The sequence below is a fragment of the Zea mays genome, chromosome 9 (genome assembly GCF_902167145.1).
Source record: "Zea mays cultivar B73 chromosome 9, Zm-B73-REFERENCE-NAM-5.0, whole genome shotgun sequence".
In the NCBI taxonomy this organism is placed as follows: Eukaryota; Viridiplantae; Streptophyta; class Magnoliopsida; order Poales; family Poaceae; genus Zea; species Zea mays.
The window spans coordinates 140496075-140515968 of NC_050104.1; the positions used below are offsets into that span (position 1 = coordinate 140496075).

Below are 19894 nucleotides of genomic sequence, written 5' to 3' on the forward strand. Positions count from 1 at the left end.
ATGCACGCCATGTCGTGATCCGGTGACAAATAAGGATGAGATCTCTGCTTTTTTCGTGGCATGCTATATGGACGGTAGTGAAGGTTAAGAACGCAGCTAAAGCCGATGAAACGGTGCCTGCCCTAACGTGGCTGCGCGACCAGCGATCCAGTTCAGATCACCCCCGAGTCACTCGCATACTGGGGCACTTGCCATGGATATCGCGCCCAGCATAACGATATTTTATGGCGAGCCAGGTTACGCTAGCCACGGCTCCCATGGCCGTTGCGTCTCCGGTGCCGGCAGCACCAGGCAATGAACTCTACCTAGCATTCAATATTTCATCGGCAAGCGATGTTCAGAGCAAGTATTCATGGACAACAACAAATTTACTGTGTCGAATCACTTCGTTCAAAGTCACTCTTCGATGGTACTCGCCAGAAATTTATTCTGCTCGGAACAAGCACATTGCTGGCAAATGGCACAAGAAACTAGTCCCTACCCAGCGCAGCAAAGTGTGAAATGACATAAGACATAACCGGGAAGACTCATCTTTACGCCTTCACTTGAGGAGGAGCATCGCCTTGGAGGGCGGGATCTGATTTGACGGCATCTAGTGTCTTGAAGAACTCCTCAGGAAGAGCAACGGGCCGGTGCTGAGGAACATGCTTAGGAATTGGGGTGTCGTCTTCAATCACCTCACATTCGTAGTCATCAGGGACACCCCACGGATCCCATTCTGCCATTCATTCAAACAAAGAATCACATTAAAACGAACTGAAGCACAAAATTTGCATCAGCAAACAAATAGTACATGCAAACATATTACGCTGGAATTGAAAACCTAGAACATCAGTTTGCAGATAAGCAGCATTGCAATATAGCATCAGATGTGTTGTTCATAATCAAAAGGAATAGATGAGAAGTGAACCAGTGTAAGTATTACCCGTGTTACAGTAACAATAATTTGCAAGCGATAAGTTGAAGATATCCTCAAACCCATGCACTCAATAGGACTAATCGTTATTGGTCCAAACCAACTTGAAATTAATCACGACTGATTGCGATTAATTGGACAACTTGAAAACAGTGCACTCAATAGAACTTTTGAAACTAAAAAGTCCATTCTTCAATTATCACACTGATATAAAATCAAATTCTGCAGCTACATGTACATGGCAAAACATATATGAAAACTGTTGAAGTATAAAACATATATGAAAACAGTGCACTGGTATTTGCAGTGTGTTACGAGTTTGATTTGCATTCCTGCTAACACCAAAGACTAGAGTTTGATTTGCATTCCTGCTAACGCCAAAGACTAGGGTCCGTTCGAATGTAGATTTTGGAGTCTGGAGGTGCTGGAATTGAATTGGGTTCAGTACTAAACCAGCATTGGTATTGTGGCACAATACAAATTCTATTGTTTGGATGTACATTGAATTGGATGTTGGAATTTGGGAGGGGCACCGGACGCGAGGAAGAAAGGGTGTTGTGTCAGTGGCACCAAGCCACTAGCCATGGGGAAGAACCGAAGGGCACCAGGCCACCAGCCATGGGGAACAAGGGGTGCTGTGTTGGTGGTGGAAGAGTGTCGAGGGCAAGGGCAATGTGTCAGGGGTGGAGGTGCATCAGGGCCAGAGGAGGGTCGGCCGCAGAGGCGCATCAGACCAGGGTGTTGGGGGCAAAAGGAGCGTCGGCAGCAGAGGCGCACCGGGGAGGAGCGTTGGAGGCAGAGGCGCATTGGGGGCTGTTGAATGCCAAGCAATGTCGAGGGGAACGGCTCGGTGTTGAAGATGATGGATTGCAAGTTTAGTGAATGCCGCTTGGTATTGGAGTCCTATTCCAATTCCGGATTCATAACCATCCAAACAGACGCATTTGAAGCTACCCAATATCGATTCCAAATTATAAGGCTGAATATCTACATCCAAACATGGTGTAAAAGCAAGATCATAAACAAGATTAAAGGGCACATTAAGTATCTCGGATTTATTTCAGTTATACTCTACTAACTAGACACAGACAGACTAACCAAACCCATTACATTTTTTCCCAAAATTTAAGAACGTGGCAGAAATAACACAAATTAAGAGGTTATGTTGTACAATAAAACTTAGGTCCTGTTTGGAAGCACCCAGATTTTAAGAAACTGGTTTATAGAAATTGGGGTGGTTCCAAACATACCAGTTTATAACCTAGTTTATAGAAATTAGATTCTCAGTTTCTTAAAAACCAACAAACTGGCCTCTCCTAACTAAAAGATAAAAACTGGTTTCTTAAACTTCCAAACAGGGCCTTAGTGGTACGGTACAAAGGATACAGTGTAATGTATCAGATGCTAAGGCATCAGTTCAAATCTGATGCACTGCTCCTAACGGGAGGAAACTGGCAGTGCAGGTGGCCGTTTCCAGACGCAGTATGTGTTGTCCATATTTGTGATTTTCACTTTAAAAAAAAAGGGAGTAAGCAGGCCAGCCGGGTGGGCCGCATCAAGGCCCAGCTGGCCAAGCAACCCACCAGGCAGCATGTTTTCTAGGGCAGTGGAGGTCATGGCTGAGACCCGAGGCATGCAGAGGAGATTAGCTTCCTGGCGGCGGCGCTTAGAAGCTAGTTGGTTCGGTGCTTGCCGATTGCTTCGCCGATCTCTGTGCAAACTTCTCGAGGACGACTCCTTAATTAGTGAGTGTGTGAGACAACCTCTCTGCTCAGGTCCCACCGAAAAATCCCAGCTCTCTATTCCTATTCCTCCTCTCGGTTCCAGTCACGGTTTGGATCGATTCCTTCAATTCTTGGTGTTCTGGTGTTAATCCTGCTGGTAGAAGAAGGTGGAGGTGGCCTTGCTTGTGCGCAGCGAGGTTCTCCTGCGCTCCATTGTCTCACCGGTGCACCTGTGTGGTGCTCTGTATGTTCTGATTATTGTCCACCGTGGCCTGGTGTGTGGGCTCCCTGTTGCGCGGTGTTCGTCTTCTCGGGCTGGTGCAGTGGACGTCTCCCTCGGCTCCGGCAGCGGCTCTAGTATCTCCGTCAACCTCCCGTCGTGCAGGCCCGGACGTGGGCGGCGGAATTGGTTTTCTGGGACAGAACTTCGTGTTCGCTGAGCTGATCTTCCCACGTAGACAATCTACGTGCTGTGAGTTATTCGTTGCCTCACTTTATTTACTGTTTAATTTTGTGCAATCTGCTAGTATTAAATACTTGGGTGTGATTGCACTGTTGTGGGCGGATTTGTGTGCTCGATGATGATAGCGGTGTAGTGAGACAACGTGACAGTCTGGATTCTAGTGTATTATCATTTTCAGCATTGATATTATTTGTGCCTAATTAAATATCTCTTTGTTGAGGCTGTTTACCTGTGTTAAATTCTGTTATTTTATTTAGTACACAGCTCCTTACTATTAGTTTTTATATTTGATTATTAGGCTTATTACATCTGATCTAAAACCCTGATTTGGTAAGATAGGGCTGTCACGTTAGTCGAGGATCTCTGATCACCTATTAGCGTTGGAGGGCTGTTTATTACAGCAACCCGCTATTTTGAGAGCAATATTTTAAGATAAACAATCATGTTTATTAGTTTAATCTGCCTTCTTCATCTGCAAGTCATGTTTAATTATGAAATGGATCTGAGTAGCTATTTTACATGTTTACATGTTCTAGAATTGCTACTGTTCATTGCTGCAATAATTACATATGGCATTTGTCTGAGTTATATGCTTGTTTTATTCGGAATTAGAATATTTAATTTATTTAAATATATTGGAAGCATGTCACTTATTTCTCTAAATTTATAACAATCCAGAAAACCAATTCGTATAATGGCCTCCAGTTCTGATGTCATTAAGCCTGAAGCGTTCGACGGCGCAAACTTTAAGCGCTGGCAGATTAAGACTCGCATGTGGCTCACTGACCTAAAATTATTTTGGGTAGTGACGTCGGTTGTTCCCCAGGCTGCATCAGATGATTCTGATGATGCAGCGAAAGCCGCCGCACTAGCGGAGAAGGCCAAGTGGGACGAAGCCAATGAGGCATGCTTGTCTCGTCTGCTGAACGTCTTGTCGAACCGCTTATTTGACGTGTACTCTGGTTTTACCTCCACTAAGGGTCTATGGACTAAACTTGAGAACGAGTTCTCTGAAGTTGACAATGGCAATGAGTCATTCACAACGGAAAACTACCTTAACTATAAAATGGTTGAGGGAAGGTCTGTTATGGAGCAGCTACAGGAGATTCAACTCCTTGTTAGGGACTTGGTCCAATATGGCAGCGTCCTACCAGACAATTTTCAGGTGAATGCAATACTGGCAAAGCTCCCGCCTTCTTGGCGAGACTTTGTGACTTCACGCCGCCACATGAAGAAGCAAATGACTCTCACTGAGTTGTCAGCTGCGATAAATGTGGAAGAGCGTGCAAGGTCCAGTAACAAGCCATCCCAGCAACTTCAGGCTCACGTTGTTGAGAAGGGTGGAGATAGAAAATTCCAGAAGAAGAAGAAGAACTCTCCACAGAAGAATCTGAACCAACCTAAGTCCAAAAAGATGAAGAAGAAAAAGGAGGACTTTATCTGCTACGTTTGTGGTGTCTCCGGGCATACAGCTCGGAGGTGCAAACTTAGGAAGGGAAAAGGTCCTCCACCTCAGCGCAAAGAAGGGAACGTGGTGGTTAACTCCACCCCAGGGTATGCACCTCAGGCCTTTATGGCAAGTCCATCAGATGACTGGTGGATGGATTCCGGTGCTACCGTTCATATTTGTGCTGATCGATCCATGTTCTCTTCATTCCAGGGATACAGTAGCGCACCAGTCTTGATGGGAAATGGTGTTCCGGCAGCAGTTCGAGGTACTGGACAGGTCTACCTGAAGTTAACTTCAGGAAAGACACTCGTGCTGAAGGACGTACTCTATGTGCCATCGATGAGCCGGAACCTCATATCAGTGTCGCTGCTATGTCGACAGGGTCTCAAATTAGTGTTTGAGTCTAATAAAGTGGTCCTGTCTAAGTTTGGTACTTTTGTTGGAAAGTCATATGAGTCAGGCGGTTTGTTCCGTCTTTCTGTTTTGAATAATCATTCTTCTTACCATGTTAATGTGGTCTGTAATAACGATTCCATTAATAATATATGGCATTCCCATTTGTGTCATGTGAATTTTGAAGCCATTAAGAGATTAAGTGACATGTCTTTAATTCCTGAATATAAACATGTTAAAGGTGTAAAATGTGGTATTTGTGTGCAAGCTAAGCAGCCTAGAAAACCGTTTCATACGGTTGAAGGCAGAAGTACCACTCCTTTAGAACTAATTCACTCAGATATCTGTGAGATGAATGGTATAATCACAAAAGGCGGTAAAAGATACTTTCTTACCTTGATAGATGATGCTACCAGGTTCTGTTATATTTACTTACTCAGAACTAAAGATGAGGCACTAGAACACTTTAAGATCTATAAGACTGAAGTTGAAAACCAGCTAGACAAGAAAATTAAAAGGTTACGGTCTGATAGAGGAGGTGAATACCTTTCCAACCTTTTTGATGAGTACTGCAAAGAGTGTGGAATCATTCATGAAACCACCGCTCCATATTCACCTCAGTCAAATGGGGTAGCTGAAAGGAAGAACCGAACGGTGTGTGACTTAGCTAATGCTTTGTTGCAAAGTTCGGGGATGCCTGACATCTAGTGGGGCGAGGCAGTACTCACAGTATGCTATGTCCTGAACAGGGTGCCGCCTCGCAACCGTGAGGTCACGCCCTATGAAGGATTTAAAGGAAGGAAGCCAGATCTTTCGCATCTTCGAACTTGGGGCTGCCTTGCAAAGGTGAATGTCCCGTTGCCGAAGAAGAGAAAGCTAGGCCCTAAGACCGTAGACTGTGTCTTCCTGGGTTATGCACATAACAGTGCAGCTTATAGATTTCTAGTGGTCCATTCCGAGACAAGCGAAATCGCTGTAAATGTAATAATGGAGTCTCGGGATGTGACATTCTTTGAGAGCATCTTCCCTATGCGGGATAAGGAAGTAGTAGCCCCAGCTGGTCCATCTCGGACATATTCTCTGCCCTCGAGTGTCCATGACCAGACTCCAGATTTAGAGTTAAGGAGGAGTAAGAGACAAAGGACTGAAAAGTCTCTGGGTGATGATTATATTATTTATCTAGTGGATGAAGAACCACGCTCCCTCACAGAGGCATATACATCTCCGGATGCAGAGTACTGGAGGGAGGTTGTCCGTAGCGAGATGGATTCCATCATCTCGAACGAAACTTGGGAGATAACTGATCTCCCAGCTGGTTGCAAGCCTGTGGGCTGCAAATGGATCTTTAGGAGGAAGAGGAGACCCGATGGTACTATTGAAAAGTACAAGGCCCGTCTTGTGGCTAAGGGTTTTAGGTTTTACTCAAAAGAAAGAGGAGGATTATTTTGATACTTATTCTCCTGTGGCTCGATTGCCCACAATCCGTGTGCTTTTAGCGCTGGCAGCTGCTTATAAACTTCTTTTCCATCAAATGGACGTAAATACAGCATTCCTAAATGGAGAGCTGGAAGAGGAAATTTATATGCAGCAACCAGAAGGATTTGTGGTTAAAGGACAAGAGAGCAAAGTGTGTCGCTTGATTAAATCCTTATATGGTCTGAAGCAAGCTCCCAGACAATGGCATGAGAAGTTTAATAATACTCTGACCACTGCCGGGTTTTGTGTAAACGAAGCTGACAAGTGTGTGTATTATCGCTTCTCTGGGGGCAAAGGTGTCATCATGTGTTTATACGTTGATGACATATTGATATTTGGGACCGATTTGGAGGCTATCATGGAGACAAAATTATTCCTCTCCAAGAACTTTGATATGAAGGACTTGGGTGAAGCTGATGTTATACTGAACATCAAGCTGATAAAGGGTGAGGATGGGATTACTTTGTCACAATCCCATTATGTGGAAAAGGTCCTGACTCGCTTTGGGCATATGGACTGTAAACCAGTCACCACGCCCTATGATCCATCCTACACGCTCAGTAAATATGAAGGCGAGCCTGTGAACCAGCTACTATATTCGTAGATCATCGGATCTCTCATGTACCTGAGCAGTGCAACTAGACCAGATATCTCATATGCAGTATGCAGACTGGCTCGTTATTCGGCCAGTCCAGGAGATAGACACTGGGTAGCCTTGTACAGAGTGCTTCGGTATTTGAAGGGAGCGATGAATCTTGGTATTAAATATACCGGATTTCCGTCAGTGCTTGAAGGATTCAGTGATGCAAACTGGATCTCTGACTCGGATCAAATGAAGTCTACAAGTGGCTATGTGTTCACTTTAGCTGGTGGGGCCGTGTCATGGAGATCGTCTAAACAATCAGTGTCGACACGTTCCACCAAGGAGGCTGAATTAGTTGCACTTGATTCAGCAGCATTGGAGGCTGAATGGTTGAGAGACCTGTTGTCAGACCTTCCAATGCTAGCAAAGCCGATACCGGCTGTCCTAGTATACTGTGACAACACTTCTGTGTTGCTAAAAGTGAACAGTAGAAAGGACAACCAAAAATCCTCGAGGCATATCAGAAGACGACTTGATTCATGTCGGCATGCTAGAGAGACGGGTGTAATAACCGTAGATTACATCAAGTCTGAAAGGAACCTTGCTGATCCTTTCACCAAAGGGCTGGCTCAAAAGCCAATCCAAGCAGCGTGCATGGGAATGGGACTCGTACCCTGTTAGCGGTTTCAACTGCGGATAACTGTCTTGAGTGACCGGAGATCCCGAGATCCAGGCTCCAGGAAACGAAGCACTGTGGAACCAAGAGCACAAAAGACAAAGAGTCTCATTAGCTGCTGTGCTCTGTCTGTATGGGAGGTTGAGCAATATGCTCTTAATGAAGTCAATGCTATAAGCAGGGAAATTGTCCTACAGAATTTCCTTAACGATTTCACCTATATGAGCTGACTGTGGGGTCGCAGTCCGGGAGAGAATGGGGTTTTCTCTCTAGTGAGTTCATGAATAGATATTAAAGGGCATGACCGTAACGCCCTGCCCCGTAAGAGAAGCAGATAATCTGCCTAGTACTATGTGCCTTTTGTGCGAAGATTCTCACACTAGGGTTTGTGGATCAAGGCGTAGTCCTCCGCTTACTCGTGCAGGGTTGGAGTACACTGGGATAGGCTTTGGTTCAAACCTAACAAGTACCTCTGCCGAAAAGTAGTATATAAACAGTACGGGAGCTCAATGACATTGATCAGAAAATAAGAGTGAAAATGGTGGGGATTGTTGTCCATATTTGTGATTTTCACTTTAAAAAAAAGGGAGTAAGCAGGCCAGCCGGGTGGGCCGCATCAAGGCCTAGCTGGCCAAGCAGCCCACCAGGCAGCATGTTTTCTAGGGCAGTGGAGGTCACGGCTGAGACCTGAGGCATGCAGAGGAGATTAGCTTCCTGGCGGCGGCGCTTAGAAGCTAGTTGGTTCGGTGCTTGCCGATTGCTTCGCCGATCTCTGTGCAAACTTCTTGAGGACGACTCCTTAATTAGTGAGACAACCTCTCTGCTCAGGTCTCACCGAAAAATCCCAACTCTCTATTCCTATTCCTCCTCTCAGTTCCGGTCACGGTTTGGATCGATTCCTTCGATTCTTGGTGTTCTGGTGTTAATCCTGCTGTTGGAAGAAGGTGGAGGTGGCCTTGCTTGTGCGCAGCGAGGTTCTCCTGCGCTCCATTGTCTCACCGGTGCACCTGTGTGGTGCTCTGTATGTTCTGATTATTGTCCACCGTGGCCTAGTGTGTGGGCTCCCTGCTGCGCGGTGTTCGTCTTCTCGGGCTGGTGCCGTGGACGTCTCCCTCGGCTCCGGCAGCGGCTCTAGTATCTCCGTCAACCTCCCGCCGTGCAGGCCCGGACGTGGGCGGCGGAATTGGTTTTCTGGGACAGAACTTCGTGTTCGCTGAGCTGATCTTCCCACGTAGACAATCTACGTGCTGTGAGTTATTCGTTGCCTCACTTTATTTACTGTTTAATTTTGTGCAATCTGCTAGTATTAAATATTTGGGTGTGATTGCACTGTTGTGGGCGGATTTGTGTGCTTGATGATGATAGCGGTGTAGTGAGACAACGTGACAGTCTGGGTTCTAGTGTATTATCATTTTCAGCATTGATATTATTTGTGCCTAATTAAATATCTCTTTGTTGAGGCTGTTTACCTGTGTTAAATTCTGTTATTTTATTTAGTACACAGCTCCTTACTATTAGTTTTTATATTTGATTATTAGGCTTATTACATCTGGTCTAAAACCCTGATTTGGTAAGATAGGGCTGTCACGTTAGTCGAGGATCTCTGGTCACCTATTAGCGTTGGAGGGCTGTTTATTACAGCAACCCGCTATTTTGAGAGCAATATTTTAAGATAAACAATCATGTTTATTAGTTTAATCTGCCTTCTTCATCTGCAAGCCATGTTTAATTATGAAATGGATCTGAGTAGCTATTTTACATGTTTAAATGTTCTAGAATTGCTACTGTTCATTGCTGCAATAATTACATATGGCATTTGTCTGAGTTATATGCTTGTTTTATTCGGAATTAGAATATTTAATTTATTTAAATATATTGGAAGCATGTCACTTATTTCTCTAAATTTACAACAGTATGCACCATGAGACCAGAACCACACAAGATATAAACACTCCAGTCACCAGTAGTATTTTCAAGTGCTGCTCGCTGATCAGTACATTAAAAACTCACGCTCATTTTTTTGCAGCCATAGGCTAATGAACAATATCAAGGAGATTTATAGGGATAATAAGGTAACCTCACACCAACCTCTCGTCTATCTACAATTCCAAAGACTGCAAAAAAATTCCAATCCTACCACCAACTATTATCAAACGGCAGTATTTGTCCTAGATGAGCTAACCTATGTGTATCGTATTATCAATGTCCCCAAATCAGTGAAGACACCTATAACATAAAACTTACATACCAAATATACCAATCACCCTAACTACTGCCTACGGATCAGAAAAACCATAAAAATGGAATAAGCTGTAGAGACAACGAGGGTGACGGGAAGATAGCCAAGAATCACATACCAATCATTTTGGCGATGAGCTTGAGCTCGTCCTCGGCCTCCTCGATGAGCTCCTCGACTTGCCCGCATCCGATTCGGTCCTCGATGCGCTTCCAGTCGTCCTCCTCCTGGCAGATCTGGAGGCGGTGATTGGTGAAGGACTCAACGGCCTTGCGGTAGCCCTCGTCTTTGGGGACGGCCTCGATCTCCTTGAGCGTACGCGTGTAGAGCCCGATGAGAACCTCCCGCGCGTTGGGCGCCACCTCAAGGCCGACGATCCCCGTCGTCTCCTTCACGGCGCGCGCCGCCCTCAGCGCCGCCAGGCCACCTCCGCCGGTCAGGATCCGTCGCAGAAACATCTCCCCGTCGTCGCTTGCGGTGGTGGTAGTGGCGTCTCTCTGCTGATGTGCGGGGACGAGACTCGAGGGCTGCTGGATTGAGGACAGTTGGTGTCGTTGTGTCATGTGTGGACTGTACTAGCGGTTGAGTCGGCTCTTCGTAGGTTCAGGTAGCCTGGGATTGGAGACAGCTTTTTACTACGGGATCGACCATTAGTCATACTAGAACAGGCGGCGCCCTTACGGGCGCCCTACAGGGACAGATGCAAAATTTGTAGAATGACGTTTGTTTAAGAAACAAAACAGTACAATGTCACACAAACAATATTATATCTGCTAATAGATTTGAGATTAACGTTTTGTGCTTATGCTGGATTATCTAATTAATCTAAGCCCTTTAGAGATCTTGGTAATGGTCGGCAACTGCCGGTTACTTGTGTTCCAGTGCCACCGGTAGAGGAATCGACGGCAGCACCCTTCCAGCGCCACCGATTAATAGATTTGATTCGGCTCTCCGGCTCCGCTCATCATCATTTCATATCTTTCGTCCCATTCCCGACCAAAACAAAAAACTGTACAATCCAGCTCGTGCGCGCGTCACTGCCACTTGTGCGTGTCGCAGAGGTAGCACCCTTCCCGCGAGACGTCGGAGACCTGCACCCCGGCGTCGTAGACGCGGCCGGCCTCCCACCGGCGCGGCAGCACCTCCAACTCCGCCCACACCCACTTGCCGTCATAGCAACCTGTCACCACCAGCCGGAACTGCAGCGGCCCCGGCGGCGCCTGCGTCGTGCTCCACGCCGGCCCATGGTCCCGCGCCATGAACCGCCAGTTGGACGACCCCACCTGCCAAAAACCAACCACACGCACGTGCACGACGTCATGGAATGGAAGGCGACGATGAATTCGAACCGGCTTGTTGAGTGCGGTCCTCCTCACGCTTCCGAACCGAACTCGTCGGGGGGATACAAACAGCGGAGAAATGTCTCTATTCGATACTAAACTGCTAGTGTGCTAGGAAGAAAGTAGCTTACAGTGGCGATGTCGACGGCGACGGTGTCGGTCTGGCCGCCCTGGTACAGGAACCTGATGGATAGGTTGCTTGGCGGCCGGCTCTTCTCCTCCACGCGTATCGATAGGTTGCGGTCCTTCATGTACCCGCAAGGTACCCTGAGCGCAGTATACACAAAATCAATCTCTCGATCCTTCTCCCACCAGTAAAGAACTCTGCATCATCGGCCCGCGGGACCGAAGCAGAGTGTCGGTGTCGCTGCGCCCAAGTACCTCTTGTACTCGACATCGACAACGCGCCGGTCCCTGAGGCGTGCGGCCTTGCCGGCGCTGGCCATGGCCGCGTACGCCGCGGCGCTCAGCACCAGGGTCGTGCGGTTTGACGTCCGCGCCTGGTCCGTCACATGCACAGCTCGCTGTCCCTGCACCGCACCTGCAAACAATGCCAGCCCTTGCTTACACACAATCCGAATCGGGCCAACCACGGGAACAGAGGAACCGCCGCTGGGCACGTGCTGCTGCAGCTGCTGCAACAGATCCGGCCTAAAGGGGGAGGGAAAGGGAGGAAGCTACCCTACCTGGAAGCAGGCGCCGCAGCCGACGGCGCCCCTGTACAGCTCGGGGCTGGCTGCGGCGAGCAGGCCGCCGTTGAAGGACGCGGCCAAGGAGCCGTACCCCGCACGACCCGGCTGCGCAGTTCAGTAGAAACCGAAAGATGAATCAAATTCCACAGAAACAGACAAATCTTTGAAACGCACAAGGCAGTGGTACCGTTGAGGGCGAGCGAGGAGGCCTGGTAATAGGTGGCCTTGGACCGGCGCACGCAGCGATCGCAGCCGTCAGCCGGAGACGGGGCGGCGGAGAAGACAAGGAGCAGGAGGACGAGGGGCAGGCACGCCGCGTCTCCGTCGACGTCCACGAGGCACTACCACCACTTCATGAGAAGATCGCCCACCGTGCCCACCGTGGTGTACGAGGACGCCGCTGCCGCCGGTGGCTCTCTCGTCGTCGGAGGGGAAAGAGGGGAGTCTCTGGAGTGGTACTCCACCGTCAAATAGTCGCTGGCTCCAGCGGCCATGGCCGTAGGCGGCTACAGCGGCATGGACAACAGTGAGGAGGAGGCGACGACAGCGTGGGCGCGTGAAGGAGAGGAGGCGCCGAATCGACGAGCAGAGGGCAGAGAAGCGGTGGATCTTTAGGGAGGCGGCGTTGAAGGGAAGCGCGGGGGAGAGGACACGTTCACGGACTCAGGACACCGCTGCTCAGAGCTGCATTAGAATCCAATTTCGTGTCCGCGCTCTAACACGTGTCAACGCCTGATACGGGACGCTTCCGTGGAGTGCGGACATGGCTTCAAAACGGGTGAGGTTTTAATAACTTAGACTATAACTAATATTTAGTTAGCTAAAAAAATACTACTAGAATTAGCTAGTTAATAAATAGTTAGCTAAATAGTAGCTAATTTACTAAAAATAGCTAATAGATGAGGTATTTAGATATCTCTAACTAATTTTAGTCATTAACTATTATCTCTAATGTACTCAAACACCCTATAATCCAACAAGCATAAATTGGTTAGAATAGACATAAATGGTCGATCCTTGTAGTAATAACATTGTTCCCACATAGGGGCAGATCGGTACACATCTCTACTACTCTATAAGACAATAGTGTAGACGTACACACCTACTTTGGTGCACGGTTCTGCCTACAGACGCCCGCTCTCTCTCTCGCGCCCCCGCTCTCTGCGCCCGGCTGTCTCCGACCCCACTCTCTGCGCCCCCGACGCCCCCGCTCTCTCCAACCCCGCCAGCAGCGCCATCCCCGCCCGCAGCGCCCCCGACGCCCCGGCTGTCGCGCATGGAAGGTCGCCATCCCCGCGATCCTTATGGAAGCGCCCCGGCTGTCGGCTGCTCCAAGAAAGGAATTAGCGTCGTGTGGAGGACCCGCCCCGCTCTCTGCGCCCCCGACGCGCCGCCATCGCATTCCCCGCGTGGTCTGCTACAAGGAAAGGTCCGCGTGTGTGGAGATGGAAGGTCCGTTCCCGCCATCCCCGCCCCCGCTCTCCTCTCTTGGCTCTCCTCTCTTGGAACTAAAACTTATGTTCTACAAAGAAGTTCAGCCCTATATTTCTCAAGGTCTATGATGAAATCAAATCATGTAACATATACATAATGCATCAAATACTTTCTGTTTCATCTTTTTATTCATAATGCATAAAAAGTCTGGTGCTGTGGTCAAAAGTCCAAACTATAGCAAGCATGTGGGTTTTCCCCACAACTTTATGGACTGTATTTTACAAATCCTAACAATCAATTTTCAAACGAAAATAATTCTTATTGTAGTAGCCTGATCAGGCTCAGCTGAGTATTTCTATGAAAATCCCAGAAACCGATGAAGGGCTTTGAAGGGTTTAGGCATTTAGCATTCTCATCGGTTAAATTCTCTGCAAATTGCAACAATCCACAAATACCAATGAACTTTAGGAATTTTGTAATCCTTAGAATATAAACGTACCTTTGTCAATGTCAACATCATCAAATACTACTATAGGACTTTTTCCACCAAGTTCCAGTGTAACAGGCTGTCAAGAAAAATGCAATGTTAAGGAATGCAACAGAATTTCCTCTTAAAATAGGGCACTCAAATCATACTTTCTGATAATTTATCAACTAGAAGAGAGCAAAACAACACGGCACAACACATTACTATAAATAAAACATAATTCACAGACGAACCTTGACCATAGGAGCTGTCGATGCCATAATTTTCTTGCCAGTTTCAAAACTCCCAGTAAAAGTGACCTAAATAAACAGAAAACCCATGCTATGAGGAGTGCTCATGCATGATTATGTCATTATATGCAGAATAGTTTACCTTGTCAACATCTGGGTGTGCTGACAAAGGAGCGCCAGCATCAGGACCTAATCCTGTCACAATGTTCAAGACACCAGAAGGGAGACCGACTTCTTTACAGATATCAGCAAGCTCTAAGCAAGTCCTGGTAATTCAAAACGTAGGCACATAAAATGTTGTTGCTTGTAGCATGAACATGATATAACATGCTAATACTTACACAGAAGCCAGTTCAGATGGCTTCAGCACAGCTGTACAACCAGCAGCCAATGCAGGGGCTACCTTCCATGTAGCCATCAGTAGAGGATAGTTCCTGCAACACAAATACAAGTACAAAGTATAATGCTTTAGAGTCAGAATCAGAATAAGTAAAACAAGAACATATGAAGAAAACATAAATATAAGTAAATAAGTTACTTAGTCAACAGCATCTTATATATAGACATAATAGTCTGAAATGGCCCGCACGACAATTATGTGAACAAAGATAGTAACACAATAGTGAGTTTCTAGAGAAGAAGCGTACACTTATACTAGGACAAAGCTCACTGTCATATCAACATAGAAAGAATACTTGATATTGGCCAAACATTGACACAAGCAAAAAAAATTGACATTAACTTGGATATATAGGTGAGATTCAACACTGGATAGGAAGTACAAATCTGAATACTGGAAATATTTCAGAATGGTGATGAGGAAAGTTATCGAAATTAGGTTTAAAAGACTGTGTGTGGTTAGAGAATATGCAGTTTATTCGCTATACATTTACACACGGGCATCTATCCAAGTTTTTTATAATTGTCCCTGACCAATTATACTTGGATCAAATTCTAGAGGGCTCCAAACTGGACAACCTGCTGAATTTCAGTTTCAGCTAACTGAACCAACTTCAGTTAAAGCCAACCTGACAGTCCACTTTGAGTAGTTGTTACTCCAACTTTTGTATATGATCATGTCCACCACCCTTTAAGGAAGTTGTTCACCAATATATGGTCTTTAATTCCTCTACAAGCACTATGGTCTAAAACCTTATAGAACAGCCATAAATGAGCTCCAAAACAGCCATCAATACTGAATTCCAGATTCAGCTACTATTTAGAATCTGAAAATTCAGAAACACAGCAGCACCACTTGGAACCATTCTTTTTCCTGGGTTCCAATAGTTCCTCTACAGTTTTTACATAGTGACCCATAGCTAATTGGTCTGGAACGATTAACATCTTGATCTGGCTTGGCCTGCTGACAGATGGCACAAGAAGTCACATACTAATGCACAACCGATTTCATACCCGGCCAATAAAAGAACTTCTTCATTTTCCTATATGGGAGAGTGATCTTCTTCAATGGGTGCTATAATAACCTACCGAGACAGAGCAAAACAAACCTCGGTGCACGAATCTAGAATGCAAATGGTTGTCTGTGAACCTGTTTGTTCGAATATTCTGTGAACCTTGGTGTGTTTGAGAATTATGTGTACTGTTTATACTGTGTGACAACAAATATGTTTATGTGTGTACTAAACAAATCACTGTGTAAAATGTGTGCAAATTGATACCTATACACAATAGACAAACGATGTGTCTAAATTGTGGTTGTACAGAGTACTATGTGAAAACTTATCTAAGCCATTCCACTGTCCATAATAGGGTTTCCTTATGGAGAACGGAGAACCAAAAGAAACAGATCAGATTGAACATAATGATGGTCGCACACCATTATCAAACATCTCAAACACTATAGGTAAAGGTTATTACACGCGTGTCGATTAACGTTTCAAACGTAGTATGTAGGGGAACACTAATACACAAAGTTATATTGTAGCTGATGAAAATGGATCGAAATCGCTTGGTCCAAATGTCGATGCTAAGGAACGTAAGAGGCAAAGGGAAAGGGAAAGATATGCCGCGATGACCGTTGAACAAAGAAACGAGAAAAATAGAAAGCGTCGTGAAGTAAGCCAACGAAATAAAGGACTTGCTATACAGACAGAGGCATCTAGAGGTGATGAAAGAATTTAAATTTCACATTGTTATTATACCTACATACATGTACCTTATACAAAGTTGACATGTATTATTTTGTATATGGGTGATATACAAAGAAGACATTAATATGAAGACATTTGAGACAGTTAACTTTGAAACAAGTGGCTGTAGCACAATTGATTTCACAAACTTTGCAACACAAGGTAATAGGGTATACCAATCACAGTTTTTTTCACCCATCGTTTTATAATACATATTTGTAGCCATGAAAATCATTTTGCCGTTGTTGATTTGGCAGTTCCAAATAATAACACTTCACCGACCGATAATATTATCGAACGAGAAAGGCAAAGGCATAGAGAAAGACGTGCAAAAATGTCAGTAGACCAAAGGAACGAGTTGAATAGGAAGCGTCGTGAGGCGCGACAACAAAACAAGGGACAAGAAATGATGTCCACTGTGTCAGGAGGTGATGAAACACGTCAAATTTAAATTAATGTTTATGTGCATAAACCTACACTTAGAAAGTAATGTGTTCATTGTTTTTTAGATGTAGACCAAAAAGTAAATGTGAATCAAGATGATGATAGCGATTGGTTGCATAGGAATGATACATTCAAGGCAGACGACGTTTTCACAACCAGAGACCTTCTGGCACCAGGTACATGACTGTTCACTCAACTAAATTAGCAAAACAGCTGATTTCTGGCGGTTTAACGTATACATGCTTTATTCCAGGCGGTGTGCATGAAACTGTTGGTAACACACCCAACCATAATTTGGAAAGGGCCGCCTACTTTAGAGAGCGGTACAAAAACTTAACTCCCGCCGAGATGGAGTTTAGGCGTGAACGCCTTAGGTTGTATGATAATACACCAAAGCGGAAAGGGTCAAAGATAGAGTATATAAGAAAACGTAGAGCACTGTTGGCTGACACATTGAGTCAGGAGTCAATCGCCATGGAGTCCCCAACATATACCCCTGAGGTTGTACACCCTACAACAGATGCAATTGAACCTGATGGATTCGTAGTTACCCCCTGCGACTGGGTTATCCCTGAAATCGCCGGTAACCCGTTCCTGCCAGCTCCAACACAGACTGAGGATGCCGATTCACCGCATATGTCTACTGGACCACTAAGACGTAAACATGTGCCACGTGGTGAAAGACAAGCTATCTTAGCCCGTCGAAACCGGCAATTTGAAGCATCCATTTCAAGGAACATGGCTACTACGACTGAGGATACTATCAGTGATGCTGGTGAAGGGGCTGATTGTACACAACCCCATATGACTACAGAGAACAACAACAATGGTAATTACTATCATTGTTTTCAAGTCGGATGAGTTGTTGGTCATTTTGGCTGACCGACTTGGACGATTAATCGTGACCAGTCTCGATTGATCGGATGACTTGAAAACAATGATTATTATCCTATCTTAAATGGATGCAGCATGACGACGATAGCGTGTAGTTCGACTAAACGTGTGTTTCCATCAGTACAATGTAGGAATCAATGTCATGGTGATATCGTGGCAACAAATGAGAGTGCAAGTATGACCGAACAAGGAAGTGGGGTGGATCATACCCAGTCGAAGCCAAGGGTCATTTCCAATGGTAATTGTTAAGAATCTTTATTCAGGTTACATATTTTTCCCAACCCTGTTATCCTGAATGCCCTTGTATTTTATCGGGCTTGTATTTTCACGTTCCAGTTGATGACGATGACGGTGTCGTATTTGAAGACGATGCTGATGAGAACGAGGGATACCTATTCGCTGGGCAATGTACTAATTTCAATCTTTTTATGGTATGATACCAATGCTTATATAGATACATATGTCTTACTCATTGTTTCCAAAAAATATCAGATGAGGATACCGATGAAGATATAGAGATCGATGGTAGTCAAGATGAATCGACTGCCACTGATGTTCCTGATCCGTATGATAAGGTGTACAGCAACATCCCTGAAGAAACACATATGCTCAAGACTGTTCCCAACTGCGGTTATTGCACCGCGAAGAAGTTTGAGTATGAGACACCTGGTTTTTGTTGTCGTGGTGGGAAGGTTGAGCTAGCCCCACTGGAGACCCCTCCCCAACTCAAGAGGTTGTGGGATAGTGCAGACTCTGATGCTAGGCACTTTCGTGATAACATTAGGTTTTTTAATGGCCATTTCTCTTTCACTTCCCTATACTGTTGCCTCGATAGTATGACAACAAATGTAAGGGATTCTGGTATATACACGTTCCGAGCACAGGGCATGATGTACCACAATATAAAGTCATTTGGTAAGGAAGGTGGGGCAGAGCATAAACACCTTGAGCTATACTTTTATGATGATGATCCCACACTCGAGCATCGGTACCGTAAGTGTCGCGAAGAGCATCAACAGAAAGACAAAGAGGTTATTCGACAGATAGTCGACATACTACGTGGAAACCCATACTCCGAGCACCTTAGGACCATGGGCCACGTTGAGAACCTTGATGACTATCGTATCGCGTTGAATCTAGACCAGACGTTGAACCAGAAGACATATAACACACCTCTCACTTCGGAGGTGGCCGCTGTCTGGATCGATGGGAGCGAAGGGCGAGGCCAGTTCAGCAAAAGTGTTATGCTCCATGGGAAGGACAGTTCAAGCCACTGCATCCGCTCATACCATGGATGCTACGATGCACTATCATATCCATTGTTCTTCCCTAGAGGCGAATTTGGCTGGCACGCAAATATCCCAAAGGTTGGAGTATCCATGGACGAAGTGGATGCATATCGTGCGACACATAGGGCAAGTAATGCAAATGATGAAGATGCGGGTTAGTTGTTTGTTTAAAATTTGATATATTTGCGCATTATTAACTATCTTTTCAGCATCACTCACTTTATAATCCTTGCGTTTGCAGAATCTCCTAGCCATTTATGTGTGTCTGTACGTGACTACTACTGCTACAAATTTCAGATTCGCCCCGGGGTATTCAATCCAATACTTCATGGAAAGCGGCTTTTCCAGCAGTTCGCGGTCGACACGTACATAAAGATTGAGAGCTCACGTTTAGATTACATACGCAATAATCAGGGTCGATTAAGGGCAGACCTGTACCAGGGCTTGGTGGATATCATGCTAGATGGAGATATTAGAGCAGAGAATGTTGGCAAGCGAACTGTGTTGTCGACGTCGTTTATTGGCGGTCCTCGTGACATGAGACGTCGGTATATGGATGCTATGGCTCTGGTGCGGAAGTTTGGAAAACCAGACATATTTCTTACCATGACATGTAACCCTAACTGGGATGAGATAAGGAGGGAGCTTCTCCCTGGGCAGACACCGCAAGATCGTTCGGATCTTGTAGTGCGTGTCTTTCATGCGAAGCTACAAGAGTTAAAGCATAGGCTGACTAAACAAGATATTCTTGGTAAGGTCCGAGCCTACGTCTATGCCGTGGAGTTTCAGAAGCGGGGTTTGCCGCATGCCCATTTTCTACTCATAATGCAGAGGAAGTACAAGCTCACATGTCCTGAGCAGTACGACCTTTTGATCTCAGCCGAGATCCCAAGCAACAAGTACCCAGAACTACGAAAGATGGTTATCAAGCATATGATGCATGGCCCGTGTGGGTCGCTAAACCCTAACTGCCCATGCACTAAGGGTCGTAAATCGTGCAAGAATCATTACCCTCGG

At 45.7% G+C, this 19894-nt stretch overlaps 1 protein-coding gene and 2 pseudogenes across 4 annotated transcripts; all 3 read right to left on the reverse strand.

Moving 5' to 3' along the window:
• Positions 1-318: 318 nt before the first annotated feature.
• On the reverse strand, positions 319-10924 carry LOC100280838 (NADH-ubiquinone oxidoreductase 13 kDa-B subunit). Of its 2 annotated transcripts, XM_035962230.1 has the most exons (3): positions 10789-10924; positions 10039-10529; positions 319-718 (listed from the first exon to the last, which is right to left on the reverse strand). In XM_035962230.1, the coding sequence occupies exons 2-3, from the start codon at positions 10478-10480 to the stop codon at positions 534-536; spliced, it is 627 nt and encodes a 208-aa protein (XP_035818123.1). In that variant the 5' UTR covers positions 10481-10529; positions 10789-10924; the 3' UTR covers positions 319-533. The 2 variants fall into 2 exon arrangements, with proteins under 2 accessions (XP_035818123.1, NP_001147230.2); NM_001153758.2 differs by lacking the exon at positions 10789-10924 and having other exon boundaries at positions 341-718; positions 10039-10522.
• Positions 10629-12597, reverse strand: LOC107522108 (expansin pseudogene; annotated as a pseudogene). Its single transcript, NR_161192.1, has 5 exons — positions 12137-12597; positions 11944-12054; positions 11639-11798; positions 11389-11524; positions 10629-11200 (listed from the first exon to the last, which is right to left on the reverse strand). The product of NR_161192.1 is annotated as an expansin pseudogene (transcript).
• Positions 12598-13934: 1337 nt separating this feature from the next.
• LOC103640338 (betaine aldehyde dehydrogenase pseudogene) lies at positions 13935-14548 on the reverse strand (annotated as a pseudogene). Its single transcript, XR_002265042.1, has 3 exons — positions 14442-14548; positions 14104-14366; positions 13935-13949 (listed from the first exon to the last, which is right to left on the reverse strand). The product of XR_002265042.1 is annotated as a betaine aldehyde dehydrogenase pseudogene (transcript).
• Between the last annotated feature and the right edge of the window lie 5346 nt (positions 14549-19894).

Coding starts and splice junctions, on each gene's coding strand:
- LOC100280838 (XM_035962230.1), bottom strand. CDS start 10,480: ATGACACAACGACACCAACTGTCCTCAATCCAGCAGCCCTCGAGTCTC. Junction 719..10,038: donor GCTCATCGCCAAAATGATTG/GTATGTGATTCT, acceptor AATGAATGGCAG/AATGGGATCCGTGGGGTGTC.